The sequence below is a fragment of the Cyphomyrmex costatus genome, unplaced genomic scaffold (assembly GCF_001594065.2).
Source record: "Cyphomyrmex costatus isolate MS0001 unplaced genomic scaffold, Ccosl1.0 scaffold29, whole genome shotgun sequence".
In the NCBI taxonomy this organism is placed as follows: domain Eukaryota; kingdom Metazoa; phylum Arthropoda; class Insecta; order Hymenoptera; family Formicidae; genus Cyphomyrmex; species Cyphomyrmex costatus.
The window spans coordinates 1931668-1949675 of NW_017277017.1; the positions used below are offsets into that span (position 1 = coordinate 1931668).

Consider the following 18008-nt stretch of genomic DNA (forward strand, 5'->3'; position numbering starts at 1 on the left):
TTGAGTATATTTTTAATTTGAGAGGAGCGGGTTCTTCTTTATATTTACCAAAATTGGATCTTCTTTGCGTTATATAGCCCAAAGGTTAGGGCTGAAGACGCTTTAAAAAAAAAAAAAAAAAACTGACTCTTAGGCTAATTTTACAATGTGCTTTTTGTTTTCTGTTTCTTGCTGTTTGTCTCTGTTTGTCTCTTGCCTTTTTGATCAAGAAGGCAAGAGACAAACAACAAGAAACAGGAAACAAAAAGCACATTGTAGGATTAGCCTTAATATCTTGGTTCACGAAGCCGTCCTAACGTTTTTTCTTACAGATTTTTTCGTTTTGTGCATCGAATAAACCTAATTTCATCAAAATCGGAGGTGACGACCGTATTTTAAATAATTACCGTTTCTTCTAAATGTATATGTTAAAAAACGTGGTAACACTCCATAAAGTTTTGGAAAGTATTGTTGCTTCTGCCTAGAAATATGTTTGCTCACATTCGACAGAAATTACTGTTTAATACGGTAGTTAAGTATGGCAAACAGAGAAAATATAGTATATCAGCTGCCAGCAAAATTAAAAATGATCCTAAAGATGTAGAACCGATATATCCATCCATCAAAGATTTAAGCTTTAAAGCCAAGTTTAAAAAGTATAGGCAAGCTTGGTATGATGAAATCAAGAACTTAGAAACTGTGGAGGAAAAGCAATTCAAAATTAATATGCCACGTTATTATGGCTGGAAATCACTAATCCTAAACGAACATTTTATACCGTATGATGCTTTGTCACATGCACAATATTTTACAAGAACACATATTGTCAAGGAATCTGGTTTGCCAGCATATTACAGTACTCTAATTTCTATTGAACAATTAGATAGAATAGTGCAATCAATTAAGAGTGACATAGAGGATAACATAGTTTTTGAACATTGTACCAGAAGGTAGGTATTTCTATAAATTAAATATGTTTTCTTTATAATATAGTATATAAGTGTTAAAATATATAAGTGATATAATATATAAGTAAAAGATATAAAATAAATTTTACTGTTGCCGAACATTTAAAGTTATCTAACATTGATAATGATCTGATAGGGATTGAAACATTTGCTGTTTTGTTTGTTTGCTAGCAATTAATATATTATAATGTTTATTTACTAACGCTTTTTTATCTAGTAACCTTTGGCTCATTGCTCTTTCCTCTTTTGATATTTTTATATAAGTGATAATTAATTATTTAGATAAAAAAATAAGGGCAAAGAGCCAGTAATATAATTATATTACTGGCTCTTTTCTTTATTTTTTATTTATATTGTTTTATACTTATACAGCATTATTATTATATTAATTAATTATTCACTATTGATATATATGTATATATATAAAAAAGCTTAAAATAATTCATACATATATATATATTTTATTAGTATATTATAATATTGCAGAAGAGAGCATGAAATGAAAGCAGATAAATTTCCATTGGATGAAAACATTAAGGCTATAGATAGAAAAGTAAACATGGAAGAAATTATATCTAAAGCATTAATTCACAGAATTAACAGAACAATGCTGATACATCTTTCCTCTGAAAATCCACATTTATTACATACTGAAGTTGATTTTGAACCAAGATTAGAAGCATCTTGGTTCATGGGTGGTTTAAATCCTCCTAATTTTGTAAAGAAATTCAGAAATTCTGTTAAATTTATGAAGGAGTTTGTTGATGATCCAGTAAATTTACCTGTTCAATATATTGGTCAGCCTATCATGCATTTGAGACATAAGCATCCTTTGCGAGAGATTATTCCCTTAAGTGATTGTGAAAATCCAGCTTTTGAAGTACCCACATTTAAATTAAATCCCAAGGTGTTGAGTTATACTCTTGAAAAGAAACACTTAACTAATATACCTGGATTTTGGCCTGGCGATGAAAATGAATTTGGACTTTTATCATATCATAACTGCACATATTTGCAAACAAGGCCAGAAAAGTATAATGACACATCTACAGCACTCATGGTACAGGCTGTATTAGCATCTTACAGCTGGTTATTATCGCAAGCCTGTTATCAAGGTACTTTTGTAGTTAGAGTTGGATTAGATATTAATTTATATAAGTTATATTAGATATTAATTTGAATTTCGACTTTTTACATGTCTGTAAAATTTCAGGTTTCTCTACTTTTAATGATATTACGTATCCATTAACTACTCAGACGATCATAACAAATGGACAATGGTGGTCGTTTTTTGTCTATCAACTTAATACCACTTTAGTTCATTCTGAGTACGCAGATGAAAATCCAAAGCGCAACATATGTTGGATTACAGAACCGATAAAGTTATTTGATAAAATAGAAAATGAGAAAGTTTATGGTTTAAATGAAGAAGTTCTCAAAACTTTAATTAAATTTTACATCAATATTCCTGAGGAAAGGGTAGGAATAGACTTAAAACCATATTTAGGGAAATCTGCGAAAGTAATAGCTGACATAGAACATGATGAAAGAAGAAACTGGATGGAAAAACAATATAAGCATCTAGTGACTAACAGGCCAAGACACAGGTAAAATAATATTAAAGTTATTTTAATAACTATGTATATATGTATATAAAATATTAAGTTTTAAAGACCAATGTAACAACATAACTAATACGAATACGAAGCCTGTAACAATTTAATTGGATCTTAGTTGCTTGTAATTAGAATGTTATAGGCTTCGTATTCATATTAGTTATATGTGTGTGCGTGCGTGCGTGCGTGTGTGTGTGTACACATATATACATACGTACATTCATATAACTTATATACAGAATGATAGAGGCATTTAAAACAGGTCACCTGAATAACTCACTTGTTCTTAACAATAGAAGAAAAAGTGTCAAACAAAAGTTGCTTAGTTTCGAGGGGTACATAATGTGATATCAATAATTATTTTGTAGGTGGAAGCATAAAGGATAGGCAAAGGTCAAATCTGTTTTTTAAAAATGCAATGATATTTTTTTATTTACATTCTAATAGAGCATTTTAAGACGAATACAGACCTATAATTGAAGGTCATTCAATGTTACGCAAGGTCAATGATGGAAAATAAATTGTTTCAAGACACTTCGAATAATTTTGTGTCTTCTCTGCTTGTTGGTATATATTGCAAAATGCGTTATACGAAACCGGAAAAAGTCAATATGATTTTCATCTATAATGATCTATATATTTCGCAAGACACGCACTTTGATCGATAGATGAATTCAAATTGATCAGTAAATATGGTTAATGCTATGCGCAATTTAATGTTATTTGTATGTATTTACATACTGTGATACACTTAAACGATTAGTGGTATACCAACAAGCAGAGAAGACACGAAATTATTCAAAGAGTGCCTCGAAATAATTTATTTTTCATTAAATTATTTTCCGTTATTTGTAATCCTTGTGTAATCTTGAATAACCTTCAATTATAGTTCACTGTATTCGTCTTAAAATGCTCTATTAGAATACAAATAAAAAAACATTATTTTATTTAAAAAAACAGATTTGACCTTTGCCTATCCTTTCCGCCTCCACCTACAAAACAATTATTAACATCATATTGGTTACGGTCCACCCGATGCTACAAATGCTTTGAAGCATTTTTCGTTTGGTCGATTAATACAGTTTCTTTTTCCGATTGGTCAATCAAAAGTTTCGAAGCATTTGTAGCGCCAAGTGAACCGCACACATTATGTGCCCCTCAAAATCAAGCAACTTTTGTTTGATACTTTTCCTTCTATTGTTAAAAAGAAGCGAGTTAAGAAGCTTTTTTTCAACAATAAGAGGAAAAGTATGTATATATATATATATATACACACACACACACACACACACACACACACACACACACACACACACACACACACACACACACACACACACACACACACACACACACACACACACACACACACACACACACACACACACACACATATACATACATACATACACATATACACAGAAAATTACTATTTTTAATGTTAACTGATAGTAATAAAATGAAAGCATTTATATTTATTAATTTATTATATCTTTTTTTTTTAGACGAATACCGGAAATATATGATTGGCAAAAAATCTATATTATTAAACATAAAACTCGTCCAATGGACAAGAAACGAGAACCTTGGGAATTTGGCATTAAAATGTACAAACGCAAATTAGATGATCATCAACCACCTTATATACCAAGACGTTTACGACAGAATCCTAAAAAGAGACATATAGGACGATGGTCAAAAACGTACTATCCATAATTAGAAGTACAAATAATTATTATTATATTGAATTAAATATAATAGCGATTGTATAAAAGATAATTATTAACTTTTATTTTAACGTCTATAATATCGTGCAGCATACAACTCCATATAACATGCAATCTTTGTTCCTTTGTAAAAAGTTCATGCAAATTATGGGACAATGTTAAAGTTCTATGATTTTAATTTTTCTGTAAAAAAAGCAAAGACTTGCATATTTTTTATTTATAATTTAGTTACAAGTTTCTGTATTATTCTTGCGCTAAATACAATAATGTATTGAAAGACTTGGCAGGTAAGTTTACATTTACTACGTTGTTTTTGTTCTTGTCTTTTACTGTTATAGCAGTAGGAGTACTAGCTCTGTAACACAAAAATTCGAAATTATATGTTTGTTTTAAGTCTAATAAATTATTAGAAAATATAATTATAGTAATTTAAAATAAAGTAAAAGAAATTAAAAAGTAATGATTAAAATAATTAGAAAAAAATTAATCTTTTTAAATAAAATATATAAAAATAATTATAAATTTTTTTCTCTGAAAAATTTTGTTATATGTAATGTGACGGTATAAATATATTTTCTACTAACTTGTTAACAACCACAACAACAACATCTTGTTCGGGCGTCAAGAACGCTATCGCTTCAATGTGTGGATTGTCTTCAAGACCTACAGATAAAATTCTGTAAGAGTTACATGGCACAAATTGGCTGAAGTGAGAAATCGCATAAAACATAGGCTGCTTGTAGAATTCGTCTGTTTGCGGCATTACGATGATTGGTGAATCCACATAATTTTTTGCCCAATTTGGTGCCCCATGTTCATTGAGCGCTATGTTCCAATCTATCCATCCAACCATCCAATGCGATAAATTCTAAAAATATATCGTATTTGTAAATCTTATAATACATAATTCAAAGTACTTTTATATATTACATATATAATTAATATTATTTTCATCTATTACATACTCAAAACTATCTCATGCTGCAATAAAATTTATTAATACCAATAATATCATCAAACGGATTAATCAAATAATATGTATTTTTCTTTTTTTTTAAATTAAATTCCAGTGCCTACAAGTTTTTGTCATACGTTTATAATTAAATATGCTTAGCAGATTCTTATTTTGTAATTTAATTGAAAATATTCTTTATATTAGGCAAATAAAGTTAAAAAGTAGATGAACGTGTTTGGAATATAGATCGATTAGTATCGTACATATGTGTATACAAACTTCGATTATATTTGAAGCATATTTTTCTCCTCGGTCCCATGATCCTAATATTACTTTCTCTTTATCTAAGGGACTGCTACCTATGAGATAAAAATTATATAAATTTTTTAGTTTTTTTCTTAATTTTTAGGAAGACTTTCTTGCATGCATGCAAGTATATCTTCTATTATTTACTATGATGTATATAATCAATTGTACTTACCGGTGCATGCTTCAGTCATCAATATAAACTTATCTGGATATTTATCATGCAATTGAGACAGTCTAATCGGTGAAAATATTTCATCTGCATACCAATGGACCGCAGTGCCAGAGAACAGTTCTTTAGCGTTTGGATACTCGAACATCGACTCGGTAAACCATGGAACTTCGAAACGTTGATCGTCCATCGCTATGTAGAAGGGTTTATATCCAGCATTAGCCAAAGTCGGAGCTAACTGATTCACGACCCAAGCTGCTGATGTGGTAGGCGTCCAAGCCATGGCATTGAAAATGAAGGTTGGGATAAATCCATCTAATGGTTCGTTGCCAGGTGTTATACCCCATATATTTATACCACGTTCTTTATACGCGTCAAAGAACTTTGTGATATAATCAGCGTAAAGTTGATAATATTCAAGTTTTAAAGCACCTGTCGAGATTATTATGTATTACGATATCTCATATTTAATTATTCTAAAAGGCCTATAATATTATTTATTTGTAAATTTTATATTTATAACATATAAGATTTAATATTTAAATATTGATTAATTATTTGTAAAAATAATGAAAAATTACAAGACTCTTGATATTCAAATATAACAAAACGATACAAAGACAAATGAGAATCAAATCGTAATAACAAGAAATATCTTCTTAAACAAACGCAAATATATATTAGTATAAAATTGAAATATTAAAAATTATAAAGTTGGCGTTACAAAAATATAAAATATATTGTTCATGTACAAATTTATTATATAAATAAATATACGTGAAAAATATATTTTATATTTTTGTAGCGCCAACTTTATAACTTTTAATATTTTAAATATATTTTATACTAGTATATTTGCGTTTGTTTAAGAAGATATCTTTTGTTATTACGATTTGTATTGTTTTGTTATATTTATTTATTTGTTTTTTCATTAATTTAAAAAAAAAATACACTTTAATTTATTTTTTAGTTTATTATTATTTGACTCATACATATGTATTTTTTTGTATTTTGAATATTAAGAGTCCTGTACTAATTCATCTATTTTTTAATTATCCTAGCATGTAGTGCTTAATTAATATTATAAAGCAAAATGCAATAAGCACACATCTACAAATAATTTGAGAGAAGAGAAGACGAAAATATTGAATTATGAAAATAAATATTTTGAAAATAAACATCATTTTTGTAGCATTGATAGCATTGATATTGTTGAAAACCTAATTTTTTTTTTAGAAAAACATCAAAATTTGTAGAGAACGAAGTAAAATGGACCGATCAAGTTTAAAAAAAGTTTACATAGTTTATTTATATACTTTTATGCTATCCCGGTTCGTTCACACAAATATGAATCTTGTTTTTATTTTTATTTTTCTTAATTTCTCAAGTTGAATTAACTCTTGATTTTTTACTATTAATACATATCTATTATTAATTCATAAAACACGTGTACAATGTAGGTATGTGAATGCCACATATATGACATACATAATTATCCATATTGAGTGTAGTCAATATTAGCGAATGTGTGCAAAGTTGATGTGTATATATTTGCCATATTATCTGGAAGCGTTATAACAAGAATAACTCAAAATGATTATGGATTCTTATGTTTAGTGCTTAATTTTTTTGATAATAAATACTACTGTTTGCTTTCGAAATATGACTGAGAGTCCACTTGACGTTACAAATGCTTCGAAGCTTTTGATCGGGCAATCGGAAGAAAGAATTATATTAATTAACCAATTAAAAAAAGCTTCAAGGCATTCGTAGCATCGAATGGATCGCAGCTTGAAGGCGCCTCCAGCATGGCCAATGTACATCAACTTTAGCAAATTTCATACATAAACATGACATATATAATTAACCATATTAAATGTAATCAATATTTAGTGAAGTGTGTAAAGTTGACGTATTCATTAGCCATATCATCTGGAGGCGCTTTGACTCAAAATTAATATATGTGGTGAACTAATATCTTTTTTAACGTTTCTTAACTATCAAAAGTATTATATTTTAAAATTTTTGACATTTAAACATTGAAGCGGTATTTGCTATCGTTCAAAAATAATGTTTATAAATAATGTAAAGTTTTGATTTTAAATTAGTTGATTTATTTCCTATCTCATTTTACTTTATCTCTACCTTTTTTACGTATTAGGATTATATAAATATATAATATTCTATTATAATAGATTCTTGTAATTATAAGTAATTAACTTTTACAAAATTTTAATAAAGATAAATTTTCGTAAATTATTAAAATTCAATATTTTAGTCACATAATAAATATTTTAAAGCTTTCTCGTGCAAATTTTTTCCTGGTTAATGCAGGATATTGCCTCATCCAATATTTCTTTACCCCAAGTTATTTCGTTACTGGTTTTCATCCACGCAGGCGCGCTCCATGAAGTTGTTAATATTTTAAGATTGTCTGGATTAGACATAATACTCTTGATATAGTTTAGATATCCGATTTTTAAGTCATCTTCTTCCACAAGTTTGAAGTGACTTAACGTAAGATCGTTGGATACGTCATCGTATGTATATGGTCTCGTCGAGAAATCAGTACCTGCGATAGGTATACGAGTAAACGTGTATCCGATACCGGTGGAACCAAAATACGACCTAGAAATAACTATACATGAGGGGCTCTCATTGAAATGAAGAATTTAATTCAGTTATAGATAAATTTACGACAATTATATAAAACTCGATACATTGTTAAATCATTTTATCCGAATATAGAATTGCTATGTTTCATGTTTCAGTAACAATTAACGCTTCTATACTTGCATGAAGTGCAGTAGCACTTCGCTCAATTTTAATATCATAGAAGTATTTATTTTACACTATAAAGAATTTTAATTTATGCTTCTAATTCATTTTCATTCTATCAGATGAAGAGATAATGAGATTCTATTATTACGAAGAGCAAAATTAATATGCTTGAAAAATTATTCTATAATTATTTTATAGAATTATATGTATTTGTTATTTAATACATGCATATATGATTAATATTAATATTTAATATATACCTACATATATTATTAATATATATATATATATATAATTAGGAAAAACTAGCTTATTTTTTATTAGAAGCCTTTAATTGCCTTCTAATTGGTTTTTGTATATTATTTCGAATTATTCTCAGAAATTGTTTTAAGAGATCTTAATATTGCAGTAGAAGAGAATTTAAGAAATTTAATTTAGCTTTATAAAACAGAAACAAATGCAGGGCAGAATAAATTTTAATAACATTTATGATGCAAGAGGAAAAACTCAATCTATTTTTATCGTTCTGACATAATTATATGATTTATTGTATATGATAATACTGTGCTATAACCATCTGTGTTTCGAAAAGAACAGCGCAGAAGAATAAATATTAAAGATTAAGGAGTTTTTGGAATACACCGTTTTATCCAAATACGGTGAATGCTAAGGTAGTCATCTTTTTTTCACAATTAATTAAGAAAAGGATAACATGACTTTAGCGTTCACCGTATCTGGATAAAAACTATTGCAAAAGAGTATTGCAAAAACTCCCTATTATTGTTGCAGAAAGAAACATATATTTAACATGCTTGTCAGGTTTCACAGAAATCGATGAGGGATAATAGCCTCCCCTTGTAAGATTTAATTAAACCCTAAACACAATTCGAGCGAAATAACAATAGCGATAACAAGAGCAATAAAAACAGAAGAACCTAACATTCGGGAATACATATCTCAATGCACATAGGAACACAGAATAAGATAATAGCAATAAATTTTCGATAAGTTGGAATTCTGTGTCTATATTGCCTTATAGCTTATTAGCGCTCAAATTTTTTATTCTATTTATGTATGCTATAATCTTAAAGCAGATGAAAGAACACTGAAGAGTTTTTAATTTATCGATTGATCAATTGCATTGTGTATAAAGATAAATTTGTTTTGTAAAAATTTGCCCATAATACAATTAATCAATTGATAAATTAAAAAACGCCCTATATATACTATAGTCTATATGCGATTAGTTGGAATTTAGATTAATTGGAATTTTTGTTTTTCGCGGCATTGTGCAACGGGAGGCGATAATTATATATATATATATATATACATATATATATATCGCTTATTTCTATACTATTCCTACAGTATAATAGTTACAATATAATAGTTGAATCAAATGTCTATAATTTAATAAATATTCTGCTAGGACTATTCAAAGAAATATTTATTAAAATTTAGTAATTAAAGCGTATTCTATTACAATTTCTTCACTCTATCCAAAATCGTATATCCGCGATGCATTTAAACTCGTTCCAAAATATGACGGGCATAACATTCCCATTTGGCAATTCGCGCGTGCTTGCAAAAGAGCTAAAGATTCAATTCCGCTAATAGATGAAGCTTTATTCGTGAAAATGCGTCGCAATAAATTATCTCATCACGCGTATCTCGCCGTAGAGCACGAGAGTAAGAACTTCGCAAGTAAATTTTTTTCTCTATGTATTGCTGTTTTTGTCGCTGTTACTTCAGTGCATTGTGTCTAGAGCTTTATTCCGTTCCCCAATCTTGTTTTTTTACGATTAATATTATCGCTTTGCATTCTTAATTAATATAGTAATAGTGCCAATCACACGTACTCAAATAACATCTGTTGAGTTTCATTGCTGAGATTTTTAATGTTGAGTGCGGCGGCGTCAGTCATTGCCCCGCCAAATCCTTCTATCTTTTGAAACTTCTCACTAATGTCCACTGTAAGAACCAGATTGATTTTGGATTCATTTTTGGCAGTAAAGTTCACAACGGAAGATTGCATTCTTTTGCCATCCTGAGTGGACGTGTACCATAAAAGCTGGTTCTGTTGTAATGTTTGTTTGTATACTGTATCACAATACGTCGAGTTACAAACGCATACCATACGATTGGTCCCGAATGAACGTGGTATACATTCATCTCCTGTAATGAAAAGAAGAACGTTTAATTGTATGTTTTGATACTTAAATTGTCATGCATGTTTTTTTAATTGACACATTGTTTTTTTAGAAAAATCGAAGCTTTATTCAAAGCTCTCCCATGTATTCAAACATGAAACTGTATAACTATCTTTGTAACTGTAATGTAATTATGTTAATTATTCATTAATAAGTATAATTATCAATTAATAAGGTATTATTTTCCTCTATACAACATAGAAAGAGCTCTATACAAATAAAGATATCAATTTATCTGTCTATACCGAGAAGAATAAAAAAATTGCTTATTAAACTATTTCGTAAAATTAAATTCATTTATTTTAGTAAATCTGCACTGTGCTGATTGTACGCAAAAATTGTAAGCGAGGAAGATGTCTATTTTTAAAGTATTGTAAGTACAATTTCGAAAATTTTTCTGAAATCAATATATCGCTGCAATTTATACTTGACAAATCGTGACGTTGCGAAACTAGGCTCATATTACTTTCAAAATAAGTTCAAAAGCGGAAAAAGTAACAGATAGGTAATAATTATGTAAAGTAATGCGTCATAAGTGTAAAATTAGTGTAGAATTAACATGTAGTACGTAAAATAATAAATAGATAACAATTTTATAAAAAATATTTTCTATATTGTAAGTAGATTTCTTCAATTTTTTTCTTTTTATAACAGTATCGTATGTATTTTTTCGAAATAGTGAACATAATTATTTTGTAAATTGAAAACTGTATTTATTAAAATTTAAAAAAGCTATAAGTAATATGACAGCTATAATATTGATAACATTTAATAATGTTTGTTTTACTTGAACATTTTTCATTAACCGCAAAAGATTTCGAAAAAGTTCTGTGTTTAAAAATAAAGTAATATCAAATATTGTTTTTAGTATGCATACCTTTCACTGCGACCAAAATAGTAATCAAAATTATTGTGCACAGCATTTTGAATTATTATGAGGAACACTTCTTAATCTGCAAATAAAGTAATAAAGTACATGCGTATCACTTTTTTATATGTTGCATTATACATATGTTTATTTTAATTGATTAACATCTGTGACAACACTGTGTAAAATCAGTCAACAGATAATTAAAATTTATTTATGATTTAAATTTTTAGATATTAATTGACATTATGTTATATCTAAAACCTGCTTGTGTTACTTATATTATATAAGAGGATCTTTCATTTTCATATCTAGTAACAATTTTATTAGTAATTGTCTTTGTACAACATATTGTATACATCTTGTACACACACACACACAATGTTAAAAATCTCTAATTACATCTAATTATATATCTCAATATTTTATTACTCTTATATTATATTAAATAGCGATATTAATAATTTAATTTAATTTTGATTATTATATAAAATCAAGAAACATATTGATAAGTGACTTTTTTAACACTATTTATTTTCCTGTAGCTATGATTAATTGCCTTTTCTTTAATTATTTATTTTGATTATATTACATACCTATTTAAATTACATAAATTTAAATATGCATTTAAGCTAAATGAAACTAAATTTTGATCTTTGAAAGATCAAAAATAGATCATTATACTGTAAAAATCATTAAAAATGGAATGCTTAATCCTTCATAGTTATCGTGAGTCAAAATGATCTGCGCATGATATAAGTTATCTCAAGAGTATTAAGCTAAAATTAAAATTTATAAAGTTATATTTTTTAAGTCAAATAGTCTCATTTTTTGAGGTTAACATTTATGATTTTTTTAGCGTTAAAATTAAATTTTTCACTACAATACTATTTGAAAATATATATATTTTTTGAAATTTTTTAAGTCAATAGAACTAATACTATCGATTTAATAACACTTCAAAAATGGTTTGAGTCATTTTTATACACCCAGAGTAACCATATGACCATGAAGGATTAAACTTGATACATAGATACTTCTATTTATGTATCAAATGAAATGTAGATACATAGATACTCTTAGAAGCATGAAAATAATAATCGTAACGAATTCTAACATTTTAACAATCCTTCTTTCTATTTTTTCAAGTTTAGTTCTGTTTTTTAGTTTAATTCTTTTCTTTTTAGTTCAATTCTTCTTAATATATAATCTTAATATATAATCTTTATATATAATCTTAATATATAATCTTAATATATAATCTTAATATATAATCTTAATATATAATCTTATATAATATAGATTTGTACCTCAGTATTGTCGAAAGTCCTGCTATTCGTAGAGCAGAAACATTACTGTCGTTTATTCGTTAACGGTATGATGATGACTGAAGAATAGTGCGACATTAGTCATTCGTGCGTGCCTATCGGAACGTACAATAATGTTTCCGATAAGCTGTCGGTAATGCATTTATCAGTAAATTTTAATAAATGCACATTTTCTTAATTTAGGAAACTATCCTTTTTAAGGAAATACAAATTGTTCTTGGTATGATATGTTTAAGAGATTACTAGTTTACATTCAAAAATTATTTTGAACTAGGTCAGACGTTTTTCATAAATTTTGGGATATTAGAAATATAATATCGCAAGCCAAATTTCATCACATCAGGTTTTCGAAATAATTGACGTTAAGCAGTATATTACAAATGACTTTTATGTAAAAATTTTAACATTGTATTAAAAATTTAATCAAAAGTCGCAAATGTATTCTTTATTCTACTTAAAAATGCATTTTTTATTTCAATATCTTACTTTTTAATTATATTACAAAGGATTTAAATGTTGTCGAAAATTATAGCTTGTGACATCGTTTTGCAGTAACTAAAAATATATAAAATTATCTTACCTAGTTTAAATAAGAAAAAATAGTTTTGTAAATTGCTACTTCTTTTAATAATTTTTAGTAAAGCATTGTTTATAGACACGTTTGTCTGCAATTACGTAATGGGACAAATTAACATAATTCAGACAGACATAGATATAATAGATCTATGCAGTTATTTTAAAATTAAGTTAATTTACGGTCTAATCTACGGCTTAGCTTCAAAAACATTTCTTGCTACACTCATTATATGTTCTAACGAAATATGCACTTTTAAGAAGGTAGTTAAACAGAAAATTTTTTTATTTCTAAGAAAATATACAAGAAATTTAATATTTATAATAATTTTCTCAAGAATTTTATAGAAAACAATTTGTAACAGCACACACACATACACGCACACGCGCGCGCGCGCGCACACACACACGCACACACACACAAATATATGACCATGCCGCGCTTACAATAATATTTAATTTTGACAAATTTGAATTGCATAAATACATTGCATATATATACATATATATATTGCATACACACATATGTATATTAATTATATGTATATACATATACATATAATACATACAATACATATATTACATACAATACAGATGCTTACTTAGATTTTTTGCGTGTGAAAATATATTTATTATTAATATAATTTTAACTGAAACTAAAGCAATAAGTTTATAATTACTTTGTATTTATTGAATTAAAAATTTTACACACGACGTTCTTGTGTTGGCTCTTAATTGGCTATTATTTCTTAGTATATTGATTAAAGCAATAAGGAATTATTATAATAAAAAGAATTAAAGTATTTGTTTTATATTATAGTATTGATATTCGAAGAATTCATAAAAATGAGATATAAGTCTGCAGTGAGATATGTACAAATTATTAAATGATAAGTTATCAATAATGAGTGATAAATAATGGAGATATTCTCTATTTTTTTCTTGGCTATTTTTATAATAAATAACAATTAATTAATTTTCTTTCTGTCTCTTTCTCTCTCACTCTCTCTCTCTTTCTCAAATTTTATTAAAGTTCTATCACTCTCCACATTTTCAAGATTTTGTTCAGAGTGAGATCTATTGACTCCGACGAGATTGCTCCAAAGTTAATTTAATTGGTCTTGCTGGCAATGCCAGCTATTGAGCACGTATTTAACTTCTCTTTCATATCAATAAAGCTTTATAAACCTCTTATGCCGACATGTACAGGTCGTAATATTAATCTTTCTTTATGCTGCTATAGGCAATCTTTACAAATATCATTTCAAAATTTGACTTTGTAGGATGTAGAGCATGTCTATCTATTATAAAAAATTTGACGCTTCACTAGCGATCAAAATATTCATTAATTCAAAATAAACTCCAGAAAGCAATTTTTTTTGTTGCCATTTGTCTTTTCTAACATTGTATATTGCCTTTTTGAAACAACTTGTCTCAAAACGTACAATAAATAACGCTTTCTCTTTCTCACTCTCTCCTCATATAACATTAGTTAAATAAGTTTGATTATATCACGAGACGCGCGTGGTAGTGTCTCCGACCATGTTCAAAAACTGAAAGATACTAGAAGTCTCTTATTCCGAGCCACCAAAGTTCATTTTTCGGGCATAACCACTAAAATATAAAAAAATTTTGAATCGAACGTTATATGTTCTGAAAGGCGGCATCGCCACGAGTAATTTAAGCCAAAAAAATTTTAAATCGGTCAAGCCGTTCTGTGTGTGTGGTGATACAAGCGGTCGAAAAGTGATGATTTTTATGAAAAATTAAGAAACGTCTCCTTCTTCTCCTCCTTCTTCTCTTCCTTCTTCTCTGTCCGCATTCAAGGCCATATTAAAACTTTCTAACATCTCTTCTCATCTTTTACTCACACCTTCATCATATCTTCGACAAACCGCACCCCTCCCCCTCCCCTCACCACCCACCCCCACCAACCCCTCTTTCGCCGTATTTCACTTTCTTACATTATATAATATTGTTAAATCATTTTTTGTATATTTTTGAGTATCCTTTTTTGAACATGGCTTGAACTTTTCATTTTTATGATAATTATATAATCTTGATAAATAAATAATTGATTGGTAAATAATTTATACAAAATATTAGCGTTAAAAATTCAATCATAATTTACATATATACTAGCACATTCCTTGCGCGCGCTACGCGCGCGATGGTCCATTATGCTCTTTTTAAATATTATGAATTATGTTTCTTTGAAACTTGTTTTGAAATCAACAACTCCTCTAATTCCTACTAATACAAAATTTCCCTGAAATTTGAAAACCTTTAGAATTTCATTATTGTTTTCGATCGCCACATTAATTCTACCATTTTGATAAACAATATTTAGTTTATTTTTTTATTCACCGTTTATGTCGAAAAATTCGACCCACAGTGTAGTTGTGCTGGTTCGCGTACAAGAGTAAAGTACATTAAAGCAATTAATTGACGGGATCATTTTGATCTCAAAATGTTTCTAGAATTATTTGCTCTAAGAATGTTCACAATCCGAATTTTTTGCTCATCGTTTACGTCGAAAAATTCGACCCAAAGTGTAGTTGTGCTGGTTCGCGTACAAGAGTAAAGTACATTAAAGCAATCAATTGCCGGGATCATTTTGGTCTCAAAATGTTTCTAGAATTATTTGCTCTAAGAATATCCAGAATCTGATTTTTTTTGCTCATCGTTTACGTCGAAGGATTCGATCCACAGTGTGGCTGTGCTGACTTAAGACTAAAGTTGGCACGTCCATCCATTTTTCAAAGAAAAATAGCAGCAAGTGAAAAATCAAGTACATATTCTTCAAGGGCTTTTTTTTGCTAATTTAAATTCTACTTCAAAAACACTAAAACCAAAATCCCCCTTATATTCCATCCGCCAGATTAACGAAAACAGATTTTAGAAGACTGAATTAAAACGCCATTTTAAACTTTCAAATTTTAAATACGGATTCGTAACGAACGTCCCCAAAAACCACCTGTAACCAAATTTTACCAAAATTGAAAAATCTTTAGGATTTCCGTAACATTTCTGTCCGCCATATTAGATCAGCTATTTCGATCTTTCAATTTTTAAGTACGGATTCGTAACGAACGCCCCCTAAATCACCAATAAACCTAATTTCACAAAAATCGAACAATCTTTATGATTTCCGTTACTTTTCCGTCCGCCATATTGGATCAACTATTTTGAACTTTCAATTTTTGACTAAAGATTCGTAACGATCGTCCCCTAAATCACAAATATACCAAATTTCATCAAAATCGAACAATCTTTAGGATTTACGTTAATTTTACGTCCGCCATATTAGAGCCACTATTTCGAATTTTCAATTTTTGAGTACAGATTCGAAATAATCGACCCCGAAATTCCTCGAATACGAAATCACATCAAAATCAGAGAATTCCAACAGCCTCAACGAAAAGAGGCTTCAAAAAAGCGTGACACGCCAATTTTAAGATATGATGAATTGCGTATAATTTACAAAGTTACTCAATTGAATAATCATGTCTTTTTTTTCATAACTTTCTGCAGTTTCCTAATAGATATGTCGCACTTGTATAATATATAATGTAATATCTTCCTGGTACATTAGCTTAATAACTGACTATACCATCCAAAGATTTGCTCTACATAGATTTACGGACGTAAGGTTTCAGTTCAATTAGACGGCAATTAGCGTCAGTACTAGTCGGATGCAGTTAACCGTTTACTCGTGTTACGTCCGGTCGTATTATATGCATAATTGCGAAACATCTTTATCGTTTTGCGATTATGTGTCGCTATTATAATATTAAAATACAGTCTTTTATATCAGATGTATCTAAAATTCGTTACTTTCAATTTATTTTAAATTTCAATATTTTCTCAATGCACACACACACACACATCTTAAAATGTCATTATTAGATTTGTTCGCCTTGCTTATACTTTTTACATTAAGCATCTTTGTTTTCTTTCTCTTCGACGCCCGATATACATTTATTTCATTTTAAGTGTAAAAGTGTAAGCAAAGTCTAAGGTAAATAGATCTATTGTGTTCACAATACGCTACGTGATATGAAAGAACAAGCGACACACACACACACATATATCTAAAAAAAGAAAAGTAGTAACGAACGTGATAAAGTACGTAATATATCACATTTTTTGAGTAGTCGAGATGATCTATTCTGTTTTAAGCGAAAGTAACTTTATACAACGTGTAAAAAGTATCAAAGGTTTTTTTCTAAAAATTTTGATTTGAATGACAGAATGTTCCGACAAATCTTAAAAATTTGAAGATAGGTTACAGCAACTGTTAAATAAAAACTCTACATAGACTCAAGAGAAGAGTTGCACAATTTCAAGTCACTCGATAGATCATTTTTATCAGATTTTCGAATGAGAAAAAGGTTTAAAAGAAAGATGAATAAATCATATATCTTAAGTGCAGACAATAAACATCAACATATCGCTCACGCTATTATGAATTTAGAAAGAGAGAGAGAGAGAGAGAGAGAGAGAGAGAGAGAGAGAGAGAGAG

At 28.5% G+C, this 18008-nt stretch overlaps 2 protein-coding genes across 2 annotated transcripts; one reads left to right on the forward strand and one right to left on the reverse strand.

The window, feature by feature from the left end:
* Positions 1 to 354: 354 nt before the first annotated feature.
* Positions 355 to 4385, forward strand: mRpS30 (mitochondrial ribosomal protein S30). Its single transcript, XM_018541510.1, has 4 exons — positions 355 to 929; positions 1434 to 2062; positions 2161 to 2554; positions 4069 to 4385. The coding sequence occupies exons 1-4, from the start codon at positions 469 to 471 to the stop codon at positions 4277 to 4279; spliced, it is 1695 nt and encodes a 564-aa protein (XP_018397012.1). The 5' UTR covers positions 355 to 468; the 3' UTR covers positions 4280 to 4385.
* A 148-nt stretch (positions 4386 to 4533) lies between these two features.
* LOC108775215 (glucosylceramidase) lies at positions 4534 to 12946 on the reverse strand. The gene is made up of 8 exons (XM_018541517.1): positions 12893 to 12946; positions 11592 to 11667; positions 10364 to 10679; positions 8086 to 8351; positions 5727 to 6155; positions 5525 to 5604; positions 4875 to 5158; positions 4534 to 4645 (listed from the first exon to the last, which is right to left on the reverse strand). The coding sequence occupies exons 2-8, from the start codon at positions 11635 to 11637 to the stop codon at positions 4534 to 4536; spliced, it is 1533 nt and encodes a 510-aa protein (XP_018397019.1). The 5' UTR covers positions 11638 to 11667; positions 12893 to 12946.
* Positions 12947 to 18008: the final 5062 nt, after the last annotated feature.